General features: G+C 44.2%; 1 protein-coding gene across 6 annotated transcripts in view; it reads right to left on the bottom strand.

The window, feature by feature from the left end:
* The window catches only part of SGPP2 (sphingosine-1-phosphate phosphatase 2), a 105,466-nt gene that overhangs the window by 6,979 nt on the left and 79,598 nt on the right, over positions 1–18,889 (bottom strand). For all 6 annotated transcript variants that reach the window (XM_032354952.1, XM_032354956.1, XM_032354954.1 and 3 more), the window contains one exon: positions 16,904–16,993. In XM_032354952.1, the coding sequence (XP_032210843.1) occupies positions 16,904–16,993 (90 nt within the window). The remainder of the gene's footprint in view (positions 1–16,903; positions 16,994–18,889) is intronic.

Genomic DNA, 18,889 nt, shown 5'->3' with positions numbered 1-18,889 from the left:
TTCTCAAGCTACTCAAACTACAGGGACTGACAAAACTTGCTATCTCAGAATTGCATCTGCTGTTCTGATGTGAGCACATTCTGAACAAAGAGGGGATTTCTTTGGAACCTCTACCATTCGGCACAGTACACGGGGCTAGAGGGAAAACAGTTCCCAGGTCTCGGGGAAGGCGAAGATGGGCTGTGGGCAGAAGTCAGTGCAGAGGGCACAGGGCAGAGGTGGGGAGCCAGCAGCCAGCCCTGGCACAATGCTGTCCTGAGCAGGTGGATGTGACAGGCAGGGCCGAGAGAAGAGAGGGAAAGGCATGTGCGGTTTATGGGGAGATGTGGGCGGCACAGGAGATCGGGGAAAGGGAATGGGACTAACACACGGTAAGGAAAGACATGACAAAAATGGCAGAAGAGATATTCCTTACTTCGAAAAAAAAAAAAAAGGTTTAAAACATTTTTCACAGACTATAATTGGACTGTGAAGTGTACAAAATATTCACCACCTTGATCCAATTATTCCACTCCTAGGAGTTGTTCTAAAAAAAAAAAAATCAAAGAAAATAATAAAGCTGTTCACAAAGATTTGTGTAGAGGAATGACTCTCATTGGGTTAGTTCAATTCATACCAATTAGTCCAAAAAGTAACAGTGCTCCACGACAGAACAATTCAGGAACACAATCAAGCAAAAATAGCACAAGGAATGGGGCATGCATCATAATAAGAAAAATAATCTAGAAAGATATAAAATCAAGCATACTATAAGATAAAATATGTAATAATATGCAATAAATAATATGTAATAATATAGCATGAATATTTGAGAGGATACATTTCTGGAGCCTTATTTTTTATGGTTTCAAAGTAACCCAAAGTGAGATAATATCAAGCGGAATACATACTTTGCATAAAGGATGCTCGTAGTTTTATAGAAATACATACTTGCATGCATGGGTAAAATATCAGAAGGAAATCAACTAAAATGTTAAAAGCAGTTTTTTTCTGTTGGCATATTACAGATGATGATTGTCTTCTCTATGCTTTGTAGTATTGTGTAAATTTTCTGGTCAACACCTAGTATTTTATTATAATAAAAATATAATCCAGGTGAAGAAATCAGGATGTTAAAATCAGACTGTTTTGAAATAGATGAAGACAGAAATAATTAACTGATGCTTATAAATGTTCACATGATGCTAAGAAAGGAAGCAGCCCAAGCACGATATGACTGTCTGCATTACCATTCCTCCAGGATGTAACTATGTTTAAAATAAAGCCCGTGAGATCCGTAGTCAGGGCTTCCCTGTCGAGCACATTGTTCGAAATATAATGAACCTTTAGTTTCATTTACCATCCTGGGTTTGAACAAAACCTTTTCAATTATTTGCAAAAAGTCATTACACGAGACTAACATTTTCCAAGTTAGAAGGCAGAAGGACGACTTTTGTACCTATTCCCATTTTCAGTTATAAAACTTAGTACTTAGATAAAAGCTCAAGATTTATTTTGTCTCATTACAGAAAACAAAAATGAAGATTGGCAATCTGGAGCATTCAGGAAAAGAATGCTAATCAAGCTAGCCCAAAGCACCAGGACAAACTCCAGCCAGTGCTTATAGAAACACATAAAATTGTCTTTTTATTCTTGGCCAAACAGAAACGCTCCTCCTGGTCAGCACCTCCAGATATTTCAAGGCATAGGCCCCCACCCTGCGAATGGCCAGCGTTTATGAATTCTGACCCTACAGCGCAATCCCAACGGCAGCTTCCTGCCGCAAACTCACATTCCATCTCCAAACATCTTCACTGAAGAATGCTACTGAGCAGAACAACACAAGGTTAGCTAACTAGAAAGAAGCGGGGAGAAGAAACCCATTCATTCGATTGTTAGGAAAGAATGCATTCAGATCTCGGAACTATTTATGCCGAGAACTCTACTCTGGGATTCTGCCATCTTCCCCTCAGCCAGGTCCCCCGCTGAGAATGTGAAGGGCCCTCTGCCCTTGGCTGCCTTCACAGAGCAGGCTGCAGCCAGGAGCGGAGGAAAAGCCAAGACCGCTTTTTTGTAGGCACAGTGAATGCCCTCAGTGCGGGCAGACCCCGACGTTACAACAAACTGGGGGAATAAAAAACCAAACTCCTACAATCATTCTAGAAAATAACGTTTAGTTATCGATCAGCATTTCCTAGTTAGCACACTCTGAATACGTCCTCATTTCCATGCTGGCTCACAGTTAGTTCAATTTCTGAGAATAATGCAGATGAGATTCAGCAGAAGCCAAATGGCAAGAGGGAGGCAACACTGTTCATGAATATGAATATGAATGATTATGGAGAGAAACCTACATGTTATGTGATTAGCATTTGTATAGGGGAGAAAGAACGAATGCATAAGTTCAAAAATATTAATTTCCCATTGAAACACACCAGCGTTCACAGGGACCAAGCAAAAGCAGGAAGATTGACCTCGCCACATGGTGTGAACATAAGCGGTCAACTCTCCAGATAGTCATGGCTCTTTGAGGGGGAGCTCTGTCGCTGATTCCCCCCGCCTTGCCACGACTGTCTCCTGAGCCACCTGACAGCCAAGCACAAATCTAGGACTAAGGGTCACGAGGCATGGAAATCTATGGCCATAAAGAGAAAGCTCTGAAAAGGACCTTTTGAAAACTCACCAAGCTCGGGAGTAACTATGTGAGACAGAAGAAAGCAAGCCACCTTTCACCTTCTGCAATTTTAAAATAAATGCTCACTTTCTAAATGAGCACATTTAAACCCTCATTAGAAATTATGTTAATTTTCTTTTTAAAGAAAATGGTTTTCTGTAGGCGTGTTAAGAGAAATGACATAAAACTTGGGCATGAGGCAAAAACAAAAAACCAAAAAACCCAAAAAACCAAAACCCTCCTTTCAATGTCATATGCCGGAAACGGCCACCCAAGGGTTACAGACGGGCTGGTACTCTGCTCACTGTTTACTACTGATTGGATAGAGGTCTCGGACTTCATGATGGGACCGGCTAGTTGCTAGATTTTTGTTTGTCAGAGATGCAAATAATTTCTGTCCAGTGGAAAGGATAACCTCAAAGTTGACAGTTTGTTGCCCTACAGGACAGTAACCAATTTTGTATATAACCCAGCAGTCTCAAAGTAATATTTCTTTATTAAATTATCTATAAATATTTCATGCCATATATCTTGTAGTTTCCTTCATTAACTAATCAGTTGAATAAAATCTTTGACACGTATTTTTTGTTTGGGCAAGAGTTAGGATTATACCATTTAAGATGATACCCAGGCAAGTAAATAATTATTTCCATGTTTATTCTTTTGATTAATTATCTTGGATGACTGAATATGTACATTCCCTATACCGACCACCACTCTTACCTCATTTTACTTCGTCTATCTCTTAAGTAAACAAGTAAAAAAGGCTGGTTCCGTGTTTCCTAATATGATGATGTAATAAGATACTATTGCATGCTTCTTAAAATACTAACATTAGCTAAATAGATACTTAGGTATGTATCTCTGAACTTCAGTCCGCATGCCATGTGATTTAGGAAACAATCACTTGCTTGTCTAGGCTTCACAGAATCTAACAAGTCCAAACAGCAGATCTTCACGGAGCAGACAAAACTCCCCCACCCATAATTCGCATTAATATGCACAGCTCTAACTATAATGAATCACAAGGCTTGGCAGGTCACTGGGATTATGATAGGAGATCAAGCAAGCTTCGAGACAGGTTATAACATCATTTTTGACAACTGCTAAGCAGCCTGTTAGAATGACAAGCATAGGGAAGGGCAATCTGCTAGAAGACACAAAAGGCACTGTCAAACATTTAAGCGATTTTTCTCCAATCTGGGTGGGCAGAGGGGCCTCTGAGCAACAAGAGAACAGAAGAAAGTCATGTTCGATGTAATATAATTGAACAGGCCCATGCAGGTTGAAATTTAATGGGCATTGTCCCCATATTTGCTAGGATATCGTATAGAGGCTGTTATGGTGCTTTTCAAATTGTATCTTGCATTAGAATCTGCTGTGAGGCTTCCTAAAAGGCATTTCTGATTCAGTGGGTCCGGGTGGGGCCTGAGAGTCTGCATCTCTAACCAGCTCCCGGGGATGCTGAGGCCGCTGGTCAGGGCCCAGTCTAACCTTGCTCAACCCCTGAGGCCAACGTGGGCTTTTCTCAGTGAATATAGCAGGTCAGGGCTGCTGGAGGGCTTCTTTGAAACACACACAAAAGACTAAAACTTCTGGATTATAGGAGTACCATACTTGAAAGTGAGAGTAGAGCTTTTCAAAGTCCTAAGGTGATCCTCTGATGTAGAAACTCTTGTGTATAAAGATGTACGAGAGAGAGATCTGAGAATTCTTTGTTGGTTTATTAACGGGGTGCTCACAATTGGAGGGAAAGAAAATGTGTCCCAGTCCTTTGTCACTGACCTTAGGAAATACTGGCTTGAATTCTCGAGTCCTGACTCCCTGTGCAAACACAGAAGTTCTAGGCATAGCCTGTGGCCCTTGCATCACGGTAGGAACTAGAGATTAGGAGCCTGGAAAAACATGAGTCTTGCTTTGCAGACTCTCCTAGTGATGTCAAATACAGCCCCGCAGTGTCCTTGATGAAGCTGGACGATCCCAACTACGGGATTTCCACTTCCTCGTCACTAAGTATGTGCTAAGTGAGAAGGAGGCAAAGCCATGTCACTTTATGAGAAGTGAGAGCCAGGATACAATGAGGCACAAGACTGGTATATGGGCGACCCTTTGTTTTCACAAGTGTGGGGAGAGCTCGGGGTATGGTACAGAAAACAATCTATGCACATGAAATAATTTTATGGAGGTTTCCATCTTTTTTTTTTTTTGTTATTTAAAGAATCAAATCGGGGCACCTGGGTGGCTCAGTTGTTTAAGCGACTGCCTTCAGCTCAGGTCATGATCCTGGAGTCCTGGGATCGAGTCCCGCACTGGGCTCCCTGCTCAGCAGGGAGTCCGCTTCTCCCTCTGACCCTCTCCCTTCTCATGATCCCTCACTCTCTCTCTCCTCTCTTAAGTAAATAAATAAAATCTTAAAAAAAAAAAAAAGAATCAAATCAATTGCTGCACTTACAGGAACATCTGAGTGCATTAAAAAATATGATACGTTAAGTATTTACTTCCTTTCCCATGTGAGCATGTTTTAAGGAACATTCCCACCACAGACATACCTTAAACACGGACCCCAGTGGTGTTTTGAGATCAAAATTAAATTCTGGAGCTTATGCTGATTTTCAGAGGACAGGATGCAAGGCAGCTCCTTGACTCCTCTCTATCTGTCTGCTGTGGCCCAGTTGGATCTGTCAGATCAGCAGCAGGACAGACTTGGGTCATAAGACCAATTCTTGGGCAGTTTTATGGCTGTATTGGATAAACACCCCCTTTGCCCTTTATGGCTAGAGAAACACTGCTGTGGCTCTCTGCAGGCAGCGTTGTCCAGCTCAACTCAACTCTTCGAGGTGAGCTTCTCATTTTGAAACAGCACTACAGAGAAGGGTTGGGTGTATAGTAACTCTGTTGAGAAGTAGCTTCCCTTTGTCAATCAGATTTGGGAGGTAGGATTACAGCAACTAAGAGGAATTTTGTTAATCAATGGTTTGCCAATTTGATTGATTCTCAAACAATAAACGGATAAGAGATGTAAGCTCTTTGAAACTCACGTATCTGTTTCATTGCCAAAATCCATACTAAGTGTTGCTCCTTGAAGAAAAAACACAAAAACCCGAAACCAGACAGTGCAGGGGAATACTAAGAAATGCAAGTACCCAGTCAAAGAAGTTACTGTTCATGACAGTAAAGTCTCAAACCTCCCTTCCAGGAAATCCTCATATAAATAATAACAGAGCTCAAATATTTATTATGCATCCATTCAGGAGCAATCATGTGCTTTTATTTTCAACTGGCTACTACACACCAAGAAATATAGGAGGATAGAGGGAGAGTAAAATGCAGTCTCTGTGCATTAAACAAAAATAGCTTTACAGTTTTTGTCAAAAACAGTATTACAAGTGCATGGCAGAGGCCTCTGTCCATAACCACCCCCTGACACACATGATTTCACAACTAATGGAGCCATACTCTGTAAGCTGTTCCATGGAGTTCCAAAGCTTTCTTTCATTGACAATATGTCATACACATCTTTCCATGATTACAAGAATGTAATCATGAAAGCATGACTCATTAAAGCATTACTCCAATGGCTATAGAACACTCCACTCTGTGGAAACACTATATGTTACTTAACTAGATCTGATCGATGGACATTTAGTATATTCTCATTGTTTGCTTTTAAATGCATTAATAACATCCTGGAGGGGTAGTACAGAATGGTAATTAAAAGCATGAATTCTGAAGTCAGACTGCTTGATTTTCAATCTCCGTCTAATCTCTTACCAACTACAGAACCTTGGTCAGGTTACTCAACCTCTCTCTGCTTCCTCTGTAAGCCTGGGATAACAATAGCACTTCCCTAGTAGGGTTGTTATAAAGTAGTCAACTGTCCTGTGAGGAAGTCAATGCATGCAAAACATTGAGAATGGTGCCCAGTAGGTCATAAGCACCTTATAAATGTTTGCTATCGTTTTCACTTTTACACTTGTGTGATTATATGCTTTAGAAAAAACTCCTAGAATTGGGCTAGAAGCCCAGAAGATGAAGAATGTACACTTTAGACATCCATATATTCTGCAAAATGCCCTCCAAAAAGCCTATACTGATGGGTTATCCATAGCTCTAAAAATAGTCCTCCTTGCTTGGCAGATATGAGATCTGAAAACTCACTGTTATCTGACCAAGCCAGTTATACCAACTTAGTCCATATTGTGGGCACATGGAAATGGCAAGAATCCAGTTCAGGGACACTGAAGGAGAGGACACAAAGAATTCTATACCTAGCAAAAATATCCTCCAAAGAAAAAAACAAAAGTGAAACAAAGCCTTTTCCAAAAGAAACAAAAACTGAGAGGAATTCATTATCAGCATAACCATGCTGGAACAAACACTAAATAGACTAATGGAGGCAGAAAGAATGAGATGCCACATGGACAAAGAGAACTGTAGGAAGGAATGAAGAACAGAAAGGATAAATACACAGACAAACCTAAATACATGTTCACTATGAAACAGTATAATTAAGTTCTTGCGGGCTTTAAATCTACGTAGAATTGAATTTCATTTAATGACTCACTCCTCCCAGCGAGTGGGGAGGTACTCATTTGCATTTGACTCCCATAAATTAAGGATGCGTGTTGTAATCTCTTGGGTAACCACTAAAAGAACTGTGAAGACTTTCTAATAAGCCCATAGAGGATCAAAACCGGGAGAGTTACAATACTTGACTGAAGTTGGTAGACTTTTACCACCTCACATCAAGACTTATACAAAGGTACAGAAAAGAGAGAGATGGCATTGGGATGAAGACAAACACAAGAGAGTGGAGTGTATAGACATAGAGAGTGTCAACAGTCATTTGATTTATAACAAAACTGATGCTTCAGTAAATGGAAAAAGGGCAATCCTTATCAATGGTGCTGCGCATACTAGGTATTTCCGTGGGATACAGATGAATCAAAAATCGATTCCAAGTAGACTGCCCATCTAAATAAGAAAAGCCAAATAATACATCTTCTCAAACACAAGAGAATATCTTCAAGACAGCGTGGTAGGCCAAAGTATCTTAAACACCAACACAAAAAAATTGTAAACATAAGTAAAATTTGATCATTGGGCTATGTTAAAATTAAAAATATCTCTTTACCTAAAGATACCACCAATAGAGCCAAAAGGCAAGCCACAGGATGGGAAAAGAAATTTCAATACTGTACATATATCTGACCAGTGACTCACCAACAAAGACAAGCAACCCAGCCAAAAAAAGAAAAGAAAAGAAAAGAAAGTCAAAGATAAAAGGCACCCAACAAAGGAGGCTATATAAATATCCAATAATCACATGAAAAGGGGCTGAATTATTATTCATCAGAGAAATCAAAATAAAAGCACAATGAACTACCATCGCACACCCAAGGGCATGACTACAATGTAAATTGCTGACATCAGGAGGGTGGTGAGAGATGCAGAGAACTGGACATCTCATAGACCACCAATAGGAGTGAAATTGGTGTTAATTCTTCAGAAGACACAATGGTATATCCTAAAGCTGAGCCTACCTGATGACTGAGCAATTTTACTTCTACATTTATACTCCTAGTCAGACGTACGTACTTGCTCTAAAAGCCACATCAGAAGCGCCTGGGTGGCTCAGTGTGTTAAGCCTTTGCCTTCGGCTCAGGTCATGGTCTCGGGGTCCTGGGATCAGCCCCACATTGGGATCTCTGCTCAAGGCAGAGGCCTAACCTATTGAGCCACCCAGGCACCCCTGCACTATTTTTAAAGAACACTACCCCCAACATGTTCAATGATTCTTTAGGATAAGTACCTGGAAAAGTTATGCATTGTACCTTTTACTGCTTTTGATACACATTAGATCAAAAGGTCCCCTTATGAGAATATCCTATTACTTAACTCCTTATCATCGCTGATTTTATTTTTCACCAATCTCCCAAGCAAAAATTTAAAAATAACATGTCATTTTCACCTGTCCTTCGTGACTTCTATTACATCCCTGTAAATACAGGTGAGATTGATTCCTTATGCTTATTGGACATTTTTATTTTTTTTCTTTCAGGAATTGCCTGTTCTTGTGATTGCCTGTTCTTGAGTCCTCATAATAATTGTTTGTCTATCATTTATTACATTTATGTTTTTAATGACGAATTTCTTTTTTAAGATTTTACTGATTTATTTGTCAAAGACAGTGTGCATGAGTAGGGGGAGAGGTAAGCAGAGGGAGAAGCAGGCTCCCCGCTGAGCAGGGGCCCAATATGGAACTTGATTTCAGGACCCTGGGATTGTGACCTGAGCTCAAGGCAGATGCTTAACTGACTGAGCCACCCAGGCATCCCTTAATGATGACTTTTTTTTTTTTTTTTTTTTTAAATATACAGAACTTTAGTGCATGTAGTCAGCTCTTTTAACTTTCCTTTGTGGATTGTTACATTTCACATCATGACTTTTTCTATTTTAAGCCTCCATAAATATTCATTAATGTTTTCTAATCTTTCTGGTTTTTGAGACAGTGTGATGACTAGAAGAGGCTTCCTGGTTGAGACCAAGTTACCTCACCTTGAGCACCCTGGATTTGCTTCTGCCCCTACAGCTCTGAACTACTGATAATGTGTAGGATTCTTCTTTTCTAAGGGGTACGTCGGTCATCTGAAGGTGAGTAGTTTACTGAACTAAACTGAATTTATTTTATGATTGAATTTGATTTAGAAATAGGCTCCATCCTCAGCTTTCAGGGGGTTAGCTGAGGATCACAGCAGATCATTCTCCCTCTCCTTCCCTTTGTTCCACTGGTAGGACAAACCAGTAACCATGTAGAAAGTTGCAAGGAGAATAAAGTGTGTCGGCATGTGCATGTCAACATTTTCTGGAATGTCACAGCAGCAGTGAGCATTATGGGAGAAATATATATATATATATATATATATATATGCACAAGGGGCCAAAGAATATCTTTCAAAAATCCTGTAAATAGAGGTACCTGGGTGGCTCAGTCAGTTAAGCATCCACCTTCAGCTGAGGTCATGATCTTAGGGTCCTGGGATGGAGCCCTGCATCAGGTTCCCTGCTTAGCAGGGAGTCTGTTTTGCCCTCTCCTTCTCTGTCTCCCTCTACCTGCTCGTGCTCTCTCTCTCTCTCTCTCTCTCTCAAATGAATAATAAATGAAATCTTTTTAAAAAATCATGTAAATAAATGGGAAGGTCTGACTCATTTTACAAAAGCTGATTGCACAGATTTTGAAGACTGTGGGTTTTCTGAGAGGCATTCAATTATAAGCTTATAAAAACACTTCACCCTTCAATGAAACTGTAACACACTGTATCATCACAAAGGCAAGTACCTAATAAAAGAAACAGGAGGAGACTGGGCTTCTGCGGAAGGTTTAATCCAATCTCTTCCTCTTATATTACGAGTAACTGGAACTCAACGTAAAGCACAAGTGTATCCGTGTAGTCCTAGATCTCAGTGCTGGGCTCCGTTCCTGGATGGGGTTGTTTGTATTTATTTGGCACAAGTGAAAGCATTCTCAACACAATCTAGACTTTAAACATTTATCCAAACTCCCTCTTTAGCAACCTGGGTTACAGGGACACTTTTGGGATGCTGTCACTGGGGTAAATGACCTTTCCCCATGGCCACCTTGCCTGGCCCCCTCTACTTCAATGGACCATCTCCGCAGCTGCCGGCCCTGTCCACTTGGCTTGGCTGCCCAGCCATTAGTCTCAGAGAGTCAGGCTAATTGTCAGTTAATTGTCACGGGCCCTCAGGTCTGACAACCTACAACACTGGAACAGCTTCTGAGGCCAACCAGTTTCTTTTGCAGCAGAAGGATGACCTGACTTCTGGTCCGAGGCCAGCCGGCCCCATTCTAGTCCATGCCTGCCTGCTTCATCGCTTTACGTTTTTGCTCACAGCCCGCAGGGACCTCTGGGCTCTGCAGGATTCTAGCGCGTGGGCGTGGACCACCTTCTGTCTTTGCCTGTCTTCTGTGGGCTGCATGCAAAGGTCAGGCCGGCTCCCCTCCTGGATTCGGAGCACTCCCGCCTAGCCTGCTCATCCAACACGCACAGAACAGACAGAAAACTGAGCCACAGCTGTGGCTTTTTGGACAGTGTTGAGAAAGCAGATGAAAAATTAATTTACCTACATTTATTGTTAGGAATACATATTGCAAGCAGCTCTTGCTGGAAATGCCCTACCTTCAGTTTGATTAATGCAGAAGCATATAAAGGTCATCAGTTTCCCTTTATATCATCCTAAGGAACGGCTGTCGGGGCTTCTACAGTGGTTAACAAATAATGATTGATTTCATCTTAAACAACAACAACAACGCAACAACAGCTTTAAAAACAACAGAGGTTGAATGTTCTACCCTGAGTCCTTAGTAGGAAACCAGAAATAATTCTCTATTTAATAAAAGTATAAAAATAAGTCTCTCCAAGGTAAAGAATGGCCAATGTGCATAGTAAGGGGATGCTCAGAAACACAACCAAATCCCCTTTTTATCTCAGTAACTAACTTATCCTACAACAGAAAGTAAGGCTTGGTTGGTTATAGTTCATACTATAATTAGCTTTCTTTTCCATATTAAAAAAGGGAGTTTGGAGTAAGGGGTTTTTTATTTGTTTGTTTGTTTTTAAAGTAGTTTCAAAGAACTTGGGAACAAACAAAAACAAACACACCAGGACTGCTTTAGTCCAAAGCCAGAACACGGTTTTTTGTATGGGCTGCAGATAATTTAATATTTGAGAAGTCTTTTCAACGTTCTCCAACTGCAACCAAAACTAAAGCAATAGTTAGGGGAACAAAATAAATGAGTAAGCCAATAAAACCCAGTATCTATATAATTATCCACAGATCAAACAATTTAGGGACAATAAAATAGAACAGCATTTCAGCTAATTCAAGTTCAAAATAATGGGACAACCATTCACTAATCTAACAACAACAGCAATTCTGGCTAATTTTACTGTTAGCATATTGGGGATAATTGCCTTATCAGTCAAGAGATTTGAAATCAGAGACGCCTGGGTGGCTCAGTTGGTTAAGCTGCTGCTTTTGGCTCAGGTCGTGATCCCAGGGTCCTGGGATCGAGTTCTGCGTTGGGCTCTTTGCTTTGCCGGGAGCCTGCTTCTCCCTCAGCCTCTGCCTGCCACTCTGCCTGTTCGTGTGCTCGCTCACTCTCTCTCTCTCTCTCTGACAAATAAAATCTTAAAAAAGAAAGATTTAAAATCAATTCTGTACAAGTTGACTTATTTCAGGCACTGAAAACTGAGCATGAAACCTTCTTGACTTGCTCTAATCCTCCTTTCCCCACGTAAACAACCATAATATGTCAGTTTTTGAGTCCCTGAAAGAGCAGGAAAATGCAATAAAGTCAATGTAGAAAGGATACCAGTGGGGGGCTTTGTCTGCTCTCTTCTTTGGGCAACACACCCATTTCATTTTGGAGAACGGCCCCTCCCACAGGCCAACCCTAATCCCATACCTAACCGTCACTGCCCATGGTGGCCCTTGCCCCCACAGGCTGGCTCCTGACCCAGCGGGACCAAACCACTGTCCTAGGCCCCTCACAGAGCTATTGGTGCAGCAAATGGGTTCACTGCCCAGGCCGAGCCATCAGAGACTTTCTTGAAATGTTCCCTACTATAATCCTTTCAGGAATAGAACAAAGAACTGAAGCCCAGAGCTCCTTGGGTCTCGCCGCAGACAGAAGGCAGCCCAGGAGCATGGATCCATCATGTGAAGAGATGTACAGAGAAGCTTAAGGAAGAGTGGGGGGGACTTCTAGCAAAGATCTAGACCTCAAGTCCTGTTCTCCCAATGGCGACTGGACTTTTGCCCCTCCTACAGTGTGTATCTAAAAGCGAATACACTTTCCTTTAAGCTTAAGTGAGTTTGAGCTGGCGTCTATTATTTGTACTCCAGGAGTCCTGATCCATGCAGACGGTTACCTCTTGGGTTTGGGAATTCTCAGGAGTGAACTTACTGAGTTGTCTTTCTAGTCCCTGTTCCTGGGGCACTGCCTTTGCGGCCAAAGGGGTGACTTGTGGGGTCATGTTTCTGCTCTGGAAACTGTTTCTCTCTGTGAGCCTTACTGGCCCAAGGGTAGCATGCAGGGCAATCAAGGTTTCACCTCTGGAAATTAAGGTTTGGATTTGAGAGGTTGTGGGGTTCTTTGAGCAGTGGTGCTCCGGAGGGACAGGAAGGCATTCTCCGAGACACTGTGGTTCTGGCTCCTCCAGAACTTTAGTCACTCTGCCCCATCCACACTGAGCTCCATGAGCTGCCCCAGTTGAAGACATTCACACTGAGCTCCATGAGCTGCCCCAGTTGAAGACAGTCTACCCTGTCTCTCTTCCTCCCCTACCCCCTGCGCTTCAGCCGGCTACAACTGGTTTTGTCTTCAAACCAAGAGAACATGAAATTTTACACACAAAAAATTGTTTCTATAAATTATTGGTTAGGATATTTTTGACCATGGGAAACATAAGACTTCAATAAAAATCAGCTTGAGCAATAACGAACTTTTTACCTTGAACAACAAGCCTCGAGGCAGTAGCCCCAGGCGTGGTGAATCAGCAGCTCAAGGATGTCATCAGGGCCACCATGTTTTATTTCCATGTTTTGCCAGGAAGAGGACTAACTTCTCTCACAGGTTAGTCCACCTAGAATCCCCGGATGGCTGCCACCCACAGTTAGCGCTTCCTGGGTCATCTTTCCCATTGAGCAGGGTAAGGAGACACTCCGAACATCCTGGCGGTGGTGGGTGGTGTGAGAGCAGCTCCAAGGCATTTTTAAGAGTCAGAACTAATTCAGCTTGATGACTGCCTGGCTGTGGGGCGTGGGAAGGGAGGAGCTAGGGCAGTGCCCGGCTTTCTTGCTGAGGCATCTTGGTGGATGGAGACACCCTTCTCTAAGGGCCCTCCAGAGCCAGTTTGGCAGGACAGTGACACCGTGTGTGGGTTCTCTGCCTCTTCAGACTTCGTTCAGGCCTGTCCAGGAGTCAACTGGGGCCTGTCCCCAAAGCCTTGACATCAGAGAGCAAACCAATCACCTCTGACAAGGTGTAATTTCCTGAAGGGGGAGCTAAGTAAATTTCTGTACTCCTTGAACTGCTTCCGCTTCATGGGCAACCATTTACATAAAGCAGGCAGCCCCAGAGGAGGGCATGACGTCCCCGCTGTGAGTGTCCTGTCCCAGCTGTGTGCGATTAGAGGAGCTCACATTACGGACGTGGTGGGTGTCTACATGGCATCCGTCTCCACCTGCTTTTCACCTTCCTGCTTCAGTTCGGTTCAGGCGCAGGCTTGTGGCCGGTCCTAAAGGATAATTAGTCTAATCTCGGCTCTCCACCCTGGCTGTGCGCTGAAATCTCCTGAGTTCTGAACAAATACCAATGCTTACCATATAGGCGTGTGTGCATGTGTGTGTATGTATGTGTGTGTCATTTCCACTCCTCAGCTACTGTGAATAATGCTGCTGGTATGAACCTGGGTGTCCAGATGCCCCCAGGGATATTTTTAAAAAGCTTTCCATGGGATGTGGAATATGCAGTCAGGGTTGAGGACCATTAGTGCGTGGCAGTCCCTGGCGACCGCAAGGGGTCTGGGTGAGAGGCCTGCCACCTTCGTCGGCCCGATGCAGCTGCTCCCTGCTAATTACAGTACTCAGCAGAGCCCATAATCAGCAGCTCCCACATCTGTCAGCATCCACGCTCAGACGCCCAGAAGGGCGAGGCAGGTTTTGTTTACTTCCACATCTCAGTGACCGACTCCCACCCGGGTACCCCACAGGAAACGACTGAGTTGCTGTTGAAGGAAGAAGACTTCCAATCCCTCGTTCAACTGGATCCCCCTATCAAAGTCAACTGCCCCCCTTCTGCTACTAGAAATGATGTGCCATCAAACCCTCGGCCATGCATCTGGCCCCACTCGGGCCTGGGCCTGAGTCAGGGTCTCAGACCTTTATAAAATAAAGATGCCCATGTGGAAGGAGCCCCAGGGGGTGGTGGGGGCCCAAGGTGGGGTGTGGGTTTCTTCTGGGACAGATGTTCCGAAAGGAGCAGCTGTGCCCATTCCTTGCAGCTGAATGAGATGCTTAAGTAATCTTCCCCACAAATGCCGGCTTCTCTAGCCCCGTAACCCACTTGAAAAAGAAAAACGGACACGACGCTGTGTTTTTCCTTGAGGTGGGTTTTCCGTGCTCTCTACTCACGTCTGCAGCCCCACGTCCGTGTGTTTACACCGCTTTTCATGTCGGCCTGAATTCTCACAATCCTTTTTTTTTTTTTTTTTATTACAGCCTATGGAAATTAAAAAAGTAGCCCCAGATAAAAGAAATGCCAGAGCACCCGCGAGACTTCTGCCTGGTTCCATTTTTAAGTCTGCGGACGTATTTGGAGAGAACCTCTTTCTAATGCGAAGCAGGAGTGTGGCAAATCGAGAATGCTCTCCTCTCTGTTCCCCTGTGGGCTCAGAAGCCAGATGCGCCGCGTGACGGGACCCGGACAGCAAGGACGCGGCTTGGGAGGGAGACGAGGAGGAGGAGGAGGCCCCTAGCTGCTTCTGCAGTGTCTTCTAGATCTGGTCAGGCCACGGTGAGGATGGGGCAAGAGAAGCAGTGAATTTGGGGGCAGAGCTGGTCTTCATTGAAAATGTGGATTTTTCTTTTTAAAAGATTTTATTTATTTATTTGACAGAGGGAAAGAGAGAGAGTGCAAGCAAGCAGAGCAGGAGGCAGAGGGAGAAGCAAATTCCCCGATGAACAGGGAACCCGACGTGGGGCTCGATCCCACGACCCTGGGATCATGACGTGAGTGGAAGGCAGCCGTTTTAACCGATGGAGCCACCCAGGCGCCCCAGATGTTTTGTTTATCGTAGAAACTTTTCGCGTTCATTTTGATTTTTGTAAGTACTACATTTAAAAAAAAATTTTTTTTTTTTAAAAATTTATTTGACAGAGAGAAATCACAAGTAGACGGAGAGGCAGGCAGAGAGAGAGAGAGAGGGAAGCAGGCTCCCTGCCGAGCAGAGAGCCCGATGCGGGACTCGATCCCAGGACCCTGAGAGCATGACCTGAGCCGAAGGCAGCGCCTTAACCCACCGGGCCACCCAGGCGCCCCTGTAAGTACTACATTAAATTGCTTCCCCGGGTCATGGAGCTCTCTGGCACACCTTCCATTTCGTGTCTCACTTCCCGCACCTTCCCAGCCCTGACTCGACTGGCTCCCAGCTCCTCCTTGCTTTTCCTTGAGTTAGGCTGTGTGTTTTCATGAGGGAAGCAAGATGTCTCTCTCTGAGTCTTGTGCAGCCATAAGCTTGTTTCCTCTGGGCTTACTTCCTCCCAGGCTTCTGCCCCTGCTCATTTCGACGAGCTCTTGTGCTGCCTGTGTTCGCCTCTGCTGCTTCTGCCCTTCCAGGCCGCCCCGCCGCCCCTCTTGGGACCGCCAACACCAGGAGGAGAAACAAGAGGGTGGCCTTTCCTTCCCGGGTCTGTTGCTAACACAGTTTTTGAGCTTCGTATGGAGAGTAACACAATTAGCAAGGGCCCGTTCCTCTTTAGAGATGTTTCTTAGGCCAGTTATGATGAGGAGTACGGCCTTGTGGTAGACCACGGGCAGCCTTGTGCGCTGGAACGTCACGGCAGCTGGCTGACACACCAGAAGTTGAGCTCTGAGGTAATGTTAACTGTGCTAACCAGAGCAGCCCTGGAAATCAGAGTTCGGTAAACGGGTAGCTGAACCTTTACGTGCAGGCGGGTCTGTCTGTGCCCCCCACCACCTCCGGCCCAGAACAGTATGGAAGGAAGCGAGCCCATGATTCTGGGCTCTTCTGACACAACAGGACTCCTTCCCTGAAAGGTCAGCGAGATCTTTAAAAATCCAGGCCTGAGGGTCTCAGTGGGGAACCCTATCCACCCACCTGCCTCCTTGACCCTGGGTGTTTTACCTGCACTGTTTCTGCTTCATCAGTAAACCCACATGAACCTAAATGACTGGGTCACTGTTGCCATTCTAGCCGATCTTCCAAGTCATGAGGGTCTAGGCCAGCTCAGCCTCCTTGATATCATCTTAATGATTCATTATTGTAATTAGGCCACAAAATAATAATGACTTACCTCAATGGCCTGAAGGGAAATATAATGACACACACAAACAGCTTCAGAAGTAATACAGCATGAAGAACACACTGAAACAGGGGCCACAGTGTCATAGGGACAGTCACCCGAAGGCCTGACAGCAGGACTTACCAGCACCGTGTGCATCCCGGTGTAGAGTCTGCTGAGACACACCAAGGTGGAAAACACCACAGCCATCAGCAGTCCCAGAGCAAAGGGATACTGTCGGGGGAGAAGGGAAAGCAAGGCCATGAGGTCACGCTTGCACAGTTTGATGCTGTGGGAGGAAAAGTTTCCCACCCAGTGACTGCTAGTCTCAACCTCAGTTTCCCTAGACCAGCAGTCTCAGGGTCTCAAACCATTTGAAAAGTGGGAAAAAGAGCAAAGAGAAGGGGAAGACGTCCACAGCCATGGCTCTGGGAGGAAGCTTCTCACCATATAAACCTACAAATCAGACACAGTTAGGACTTGGCATTAGGTCTCATGACCACAGACATGGTGCTGACAGTTTTCGTGAAATAAATCATTCTTTATTTCAGACTATTCTTAGCATAACATGCATGAAGGGTACAGTATGGAGCGAGGGGCAAGGTAGAGGGACAGTCCCATCACCCGGAAGTGCAACTGACAGCTTCCCCATCGAGGGCTGGGTGAGTAAAGCTTCCCAAGGAAGCCCAGCCCAGGCTAAGAACGGGCACCTTTCCATACAGATGTTGAGGCAGAAATCCAGACTCTACTACAACTCAACGTTTGCTGGTGGGTAACAACAGCAGCCAGAGGACTCAGGCTACTGCTGAGTCCTATAGGGATATCCTGCTTATAAATGAAGACACAGAGACGTAAACAATGTGCTTCAAGCTTGAACACCTGTGCTGTCCCATGGTGAAGAGAATAAAGGCGACAGAGAGCTGTCTGCATTATGGGAAGCACTCTAGAGCCCCACGCTCCTCCCTTCTTCACACAACCCTATGAAGTGGGTTCTATTATTAGCTCCATTCCACAACCGAGGAAACCCTTAACCTTGACAGTTACTGTTAAACTTAAGCACAAAGACGCTTTCCCACCCATCATCCCATTTGATCCTCAAAGCAGCAGCTGGCTCCAGAGAGGTCAAATGATCTGCCCAAGGTCACACAGCTCGTAGAACGGAAGAGTAAGAACCAGAAGCCACCTCTTCTGAATCCAAGCCCAGCACGTTCTTTCTGATGCAAGATGGAAGAAAAGTCACACATGGTCGTAGGTCTTCTCTTAACATTTATCGTTAACTGGGTCTCAGAATTTAATTTAAGAAAAAGTGTTAAAAATGAATGAGTGAATGCATTCAGAAATTAGAGTTGGGGCATTTGCCTGAACACACAGTCATATAAATAAACCATATTTAGGACTGTTTACAGCAAATAACCACAAAAGCTAAATATATTTATCATTAAAAATTGAATAGGAGAGACGTCTGAAAACTGCTGCATCATATGAGCTGAAAAGAGTTTTTTGAGAAGGACCAGGCGGCCTTGAAATAAGTCTATAAACGGTGTTGTTGCTGTGTTCTTGCAGTCAGCTGCTACTTGGGGCTTTTTTCCTGCATGAGGCCTCTCTGGATGCTGAGAGCAGCCCAAGGGGACCTGCCCTGGGCCCCCCATGTCCTTCTGGGGCAGATACCCCCTATGACATAGCTCAGAAGTCTGCATTAACTGAACTCAGACAGTGCTGGAGATCTCGGACATATCTAATCCTTGCAAGACATGTAAGTAAGTTACGATAGAAGATTATACCTAGTTGGGCGTATTCCTTAGACTTGTCCCATTCTCATCCAGGAAACTGAGGTCTGACCCTATCCCCCCCCCCACCAGGTGAGCAGGCATAAGACTACAGAGGGAGAGCCAGGACCCAACCCTAATCTTGTCCTTGTCCCCTAGTTCTGCACCACCTGGAGCACAGAATATCCGTGTTTCGAGGGTAAAGGGATGAGGCGAAACACTACTGTCATTTACATACAAGACAGCTAGGTTGAAGTCTAAATTGTTCAGAGAGTAAAGGGTAACACTTACGAAATGAAACTCACTTGGAGCAAAATTTGTCAGACAAGTGAAACAAAACCTCAGTGCTGTGCGAAGTAACTTT

The sequence above is a fragment of the Mustela erminea genome, chromosome 8 (genome assembly GCF_009829155.1).
Source record: "Mustela erminea isolate mMusErm1 chromosome 8, mMusErm1.Pri, whole genome shotgun sequence".
NCBI classification, from domain to species: Eukaryota; Metazoa; Chordata; class Mammalia; order Carnivora; family Mustelidae; genus Mustela; species Mustela erminea.
Note: the sequence above shows the minus strand (reverse complement) of the source record. Positions and strands in the feature narration are given on the sequence as shown.